This window comes from Chaetura pelagica, unplaced genomic scaffold (assembly GCF_000747805.2).
Source record: "Chaetura pelagica isolate M959 unplaced genomic scaffold, ChaPel_1.0 scaffold498, whole genome shotgun sequence".
In the NCBI taxonomy this organism is placed as follows: domain Eukaryota; kingdom Metazoa; phylum Chordata; class Aves; order Apodiformes; family Apodidae; genus Chaetura; species Chaetura pelagica.
Window position 1 is genome coordinate 328,686 of NW_009954218.1, and position 6,153 is coordinate 334,838.

The 6,153-nt window shown below is 40.1% G+C and overlaps 1 protein-coding gene across 1 annotated transcript in view; it reads left to right on the forward strand.

Moving 5' to 3' along the window:
• The window catches only part of ELAVL1 (ELAV like RNA binding protein 1), a 28,741-nt gene extending 23,101 nt beyond the window's left edge, over nt 1–5,640 (forward strand). The window contains exon 5 of the mRNA XM_010003410.1: nt 4,021–5,640. Coding sequence (XP_010001712.1) covers nt 4,021–4,345 — 325 coding nt within the window. The 3' untranslated portion in view covers nt 4,346–5,640. The remainder of the gene's footprint in view (nt 1–4,020) is intronic.
• Nucleotides 5,641–6,153: the final 513 nt, after the last annotated feature.

Sequence of the window (6,153 nt, forward strand, 5' to 3'; positions counted from 1 at the left end):
ATTGTTTGGAGGATCTGGGGCAAGCGTTTCTCTCCAGTAAGCTTCAACAGAAGAGCAGATCTTTAGTTATTGAACTCAGATGAAATTAGGGAGTTTATCTCCTGAAGCTGACATGGCTGGCCCAAGTCCCTTCAGGTCCTGGGCTTTTACCAGAGCTGGATGCTAAAAGAATGTTTTATCAAATCTCAAAATATTCCCAGTTCAGCTGGTTTTACTTTCAGATTTGGTCAGGGCTGAAGCCAGTTGCTGCTTATTTTGATGGCTATGTTTCTCTTCATATCAGAGTCCATGAGTTAGGTCCAAAATACCTGAAGGGGAGTTGTTATTTGTTGATAAATCTTTGACCAAGAGGAAATGCAAGAAGACTCTGGAAGATTTAACCCTGTCACTGATGTTATGGCTGGGATAGCTCCCACACACCTGTTTAGTTTCACTCTACTAAAATAGTTTAAGTTTTGAGCTTTGAAGCCAATTTGTGATTTGGATGCAAAGCTGTCTGTGGTGAGAATGCCACAGAAGGAAACATTTCATCCAGAGTAGCATTTCATGCAAGTTCCAGAAGAATGTGGCACTGAAAACTCCTTCTATCAGTTGCTACTGCTCTGATACGTGGCTCTTTGGTTTAATACCCTGTTATTGAATGCTTAAAGCTTGTGTTGCTGAATACTCAACAAGGCTTGTTTTTTACACAGTAGATAATTCCTGTCTGTGTCAGGGTATAGCAGAAAAAGTTGCTTGTGGGGAAGACAGGAGACATGACCAGTATCAGCATAGGTGAACTCCTGCCCTTTGTGGGACTATTAAAAAATTGAAAAATGCCAAGCTCTTGTGCCAAGGCAACATAGGATAGTATTAAAAATAATATTACAGCTTATGAGCATTGTAGAAGCTGTGGGTTGGCTCTCACCCGTGATGCTGAATGTTGCTGTTCTCAGGTTGCAGTGAAAAGAACTCAGCAAAAAGGGTTTATAGGATTTTCATGGATCTAAAAAGAAACTTTTTGTTTATCGGTGTCACTTCTGAGATTGTTCCATAGTGTTACTTTCATGGAACTAAAAAGAAACTTTTTGTTTAGCGGTGTCACTTCTGAGATTGTTCCATAGTGTTACAATAATCCCAGAATCTATTAAATTAATTGGTGTGTCTCAGCAGAGCAAAAGGTCATTCATAGGAATAGGAAGCTTATAAATTGAAAAATATTACAATTAAAATATTACAGTGTGTTGATACTTCATGTCAGAAGTTCTTGGGAGTTTTGAGGTTAACATGACTTAAAAGAACCATCTGTAGGTAGCATAATCTGCAGGTGCTTAGGAAGGGTTGATAAAGCAATGTGTCTGCTGTCACCTTTGCACATGTTTTTATTTGGTGGTTCCTTTTGAACCAGCCAGAAACTGTTGTAAAAGGTTTCTTTTTATGTGAACCTGCAAAGCTTCTCTGGAGAGTCATGTTAGACTCCTGGGTAAGAGGGATATTGTGTATGAGGTGGTATCTCATACGATTGTTTTTTTGAAATGACTTTTCAAGTCTTTTAGGGATATTTTTACCCTATTGGTTTTTTTTAGTAAGCCTGGGACGTTTTTGTGAGTCAAAGCAGGAAGAGAATCTGTTTGAAAATTAGCGTATCAGGAGAACAGAGGTACTTGTTTATTTTAAGTAATTTTGCCTGTAATGTGCAAGCAGATTGTTGTCTTCCTGTGATCAACCCCCAGCTGCTCTTCTGAAAGTGTTTCCAGTCCTTGATGTGCCTTTGATCTGGGCTTGTGGGCAGAGCCTGAGGCTTTTATGGGAGGCAGGTTCAGAGCTACCCTGACTGTTGGAACCAACCTAGCAATTCTGAGCGTTGGGGTTTTCTGCTCTCTGGACATGTGAGCAGGAACCCAAGACTGGTGATCTGTTGAGATGCAAACTTCCCAGATACTCAGATAAATACATTCTGCCAGACCGTTACTCAAATGGAAAGAAGGTACAGAGCTGAAGGTGCCTGTCAGAAGAAGTAAGCCTGTAAAAGCATGCAAACACATGAACATTTCTATATAAAAGCAAAATAAATAGTAGATATGTCACATAATCATCAGATCACGCGAATTAGTGCGTCTCATTCACATTCTGATGCTCTTAACTGCTTCTACAGTTTTACCATAGCACAAAGATTCCCCAGTTTGGATTTGCTTGGGACTGGCAATAGTGACAGTGGGGCCATGTGGTTGGAGCTCAGGTGTGTCCCACTGCTCCGGGGGCACCAGCACAGGGAGGCAGCTGGGGCTGCTGGAGGGGACAGGGGCTGTGCCACCAAAACCCCCTGCTCTGGGTCCAAGAGGGTCTGATAGCTCAGGTGTCCAAGGAAATGAGCTCTGAGCAGCAGAGCCTTGGGGGGAGCTAGTGCCTGCCTGGTGCTCTTGTGTGAGTGCATCAGCCAAGGTGCCACTGCCCGGGTCAGTGTGCTGCTGCAGCTCTGCTCCCCTCTTCCCGTACACACTCCCTCAGCCCTCCCTTCCAACTCAAGACAGCAGCAGCTCCTATCTTTAGGCAGGGCAAGAAAAAAATCAGTGGGGAAGTGTTTGGCACTTAATGCAGTGTTCACTGCCCAGACATCCATTCCCTGTTTTCTCCAGGTCAGCAGAGAATCAGGATCTGCCACCGCCATGTTCTTGGCAGAGAGCAGCACGTGTACCTCTTTTAAGTGGTTTGCATATCACCAGTGGTACACCACAGTTTGGGAACCCCTGGTATAGTATAATTATATTTCTACAATCACATGACCTCACAATTTCACATCATACGTAAAAGCACAAGGGAACAAATTGAGTTGTTTTTTTTACCTTAACTTTCACATGTCCTGACCTTTTGAGTGCTTAGCTGTGCAACTGGTAGTATTGCATTAAAATATCCCAAAGCTTTGAATTTCTAGAATAGAGACAAGCAATACAATAAAGGGGAATTAGAAATGTGGGTTATAGGAGGAAAGAATATAATACAAAGCAAGACATAAAAAGGAGAGGCCTTTTTGTTGTGCATAAATACTGCTGGAGTACTGTGCAGGAGGCAGGGAGGAGTGGGTAGGTGGTTTAAAAAACTCAGTTCAGTAAAGTCAGATAAGTTTTCCTAGTATGAAATTGGTGTAAAATTCATGAGGAGAAAACCATATGTATGCATACTGAAATTGTAAAACTGTATTTCAATGTGGTTTGCTGTTCTGATGCTTGAAAGCTACTGCAGTTAGCATAACTGCCTAACTGGTATCAAGGAATAAAACCCCAAGGTTTAAATTCTCTAGCCAGAAATGTGGGGCATCCCAACTAGTGAGAACTTGACAGAATAAGTGTTCATATTTCCTTAGCTGCCTGATAGCTGCAAGTAAGCAATGACTGTGGCTTATTTATCAGCCTGCTGGTATTGGGAGTGCTTGCCTCCATCCTTTGCCTTGTGGTGGAAAAGGCAGCAGGTTTTGTTCTGTTCCACAAAAAAATAAGTATTAATCCGCACAGTCTCTGCTCCTAGAAACAAAATACCCCCCTGCCCTGAAAAACCAAAACCAATCCTTTAGCTTGAGAGTTCCCAACATGCTATTTTAAAGGCAAGAAAAGTAGGATATGGGATGCAAACTCCTTGAGCAAAAAACAAGTGGGAGATGCCCAAGAGTGACTTAAAGCAAATGGGGCCTCTGAGGAGGTGTTGCCTGTTACCCACACCCCAGCAATCCTGTGCTGATCCACAGGGCACTCCTGACAGCCTTGCTGAGCTCCAGAGATGGGGCCAGGTCCCCTCTGAAGGTGATCACATCATCTTGCCTTGCAACTGGTATGTTGCCTATTGGTAAATTAGTTGGAATACTTAACTTTTTTTTTTTTTTCCTGGCAGCTTTGAATTTCATTGTCAATTTGAATGGGGAAACATTTTTTTTCTGGCAGTTTTGATGTACATGTAGAAAAATATTCATTCTCAGTTGCTTCCCGTTCAAGTTAATTTGCTTAATTGAATTGAACTTTTACATGAAATGTTGTGCTTTTTATTTGCTAGGTTCTCTCCTATGGGTGTAGATCACATGAGTGGGCTTTCTGGTGTAAATGTTCCAGGAAACGCATCTTCTGGCTGGTGTATCTTCATCTACAACCTTGGTCAAGATGCTGATGAGGGAATCCTCTGGCAGATGTTTGGCCCCTTTGGTGCGGTTACCAATGTGAAAGTTATTCGAGATTTCAACACCAACAAGTGCAAAGGTTTTGGTTTTGTGACCATGACAAACTATGAAGAAGCTGCAATGGCCATAGCAAGTCTTAATGGCTACCGCCTGGGGGACAAAATCTTACAGGTTTCCTTCAAAACCAACAAGTCCCACAAATAACTTGCTCGTGCTTTTTTTTTTTCTTTTTTTTTTTTTTTGTATGGAATAGATAATTGAGTGACAGAAGTTGAACCATTTTTGTTAGTGTAAAACTCATTTTTGCGCCAATTTTCACAAGTGTTTGTCTTAGTCTAAAGGAGAAGTGAAAAAGGTTTTATATTCTGGGATGCAACTGACATGTTCAAATGTTTGAAATCCCACAATGTTAGACCAATTTTAAGTTCCTTTTTAAGTTATTTCATTGAAAACATGTTAAAAAATGCCCTGAAATCTGAAGTAGTTTGCATTAACTAGACCCTCTGGATGGTGGTAAAATTGAAGCATGCTTTCACTTATGAGACTAACATTTGTTTCATTGAATGTTGTCTGCAAAAACTGGAATTTTCTGAAAAATATCAGGTGGAATTAATTAATTTTCTTGGGTTTTTTTTGTTTGGTGTTTTTCCTACCCATTCCCCTGACCTTCTCTACCCCAGACTCGGTAGTATGGAAGAAAAGTTGAGAAATACTAATGTTTTAGTTTGACAGTAAATTGTTTGCTCAATTAATATTCATGACTACGTATATAGTTGAGGATTAGGCTTTTTAAGTCAAGGTCTTGTAAGTAGTAGCATGCCAGCATAACTTTTAACACCATTGATGAGGTAAGTTGCACACTGAGCAGTGGCCAAGCTGTCAAAATTCAAAGGTTTTAGAAACATTTCTTTTAAAACCCACTTTCTAATAGGAAAGGACCAAAGAGTTTCAAAGAAACTCCGGGAAGATTTCAGAGTCAAAAATGAAACTCCAAAAAGAGAGTGTGAATATATGTTGCTACTTTATCAAACTGAATCTCTTCTGTCCAAATATTTAATGCATGGTGCACTACTTACTGGTACATTATAATGCAGCAAGATACTTACTCGTTTTCAAAGATCATTTCTAGTTTGAATTCCTTTGGTAGTTCTATTTTGTAAAGAAAAAAACAAACCAGTTATAAACATTTGAGCATTGTATTTCTCGCATCCCTTCTAATGAGTGCTAGATTTTTTTCTATTTTAATAGGATTTTGTTTTGACAACTAGCTTTACTTACTGAACACTCAGCAGAAAAGTACTTATTACTTGCAAGTTAGATATTAACAAAAAAAAACCAACCCATTGATTTGTAGATTTAAAGATTAATCCCCCAAGTTTTCTGCAGACTGCCTTGAAACTTTGAGTTGTTCTGTTTCTGTTAATTTTCTTTTGCTTTTTTGTGTTTTTTGTTTGTTTTTACTTTTGCATTTAAGAACATTAAATTTGATTTTGTTTTGCTCAAATTTTGTTTTGTTTTTTATTTTCTGTTATTTTTTTGCTAAGTATTGCACAAAGTGTCCAGCTTTCAACGAGTGTTGTTTTAAAGAATGGTAGTTCCTCCTTGAGAGTTTTAAGTTACTCCTTTGACAGATGAGTAGAAGAAAAAGGGTTTGTGGAACAAGAGCACCACAAGAAACGTGTCACACAGAACCTGTGTGCCACAGCATGATGTCACCCTGCAGGTGTTGTTGGGTAGGAAACCAGAGCAGGATTTCTCCCTTGGGTAAAGGCTGTGTAAAGATAACTGGCACCCCTAGAGACTTGGCCTGGGCAACTCTCAGGTCTAGTGTTTCTCTTCCTTTGCCAGCAGGTAGAGAAATCAAAAAATGGGGAGAGTGGCAGTTTCATGGCAGTGTCTCCTTTTTTTGTGTGAACCTCTACCAGTCCCAGACTTTATTTTCAAATCCAGAGGCTGTTTCATGTTGCCTGCTCCTATCATCCCATCCCTTCCTGATCTTCCATGTGTTCACA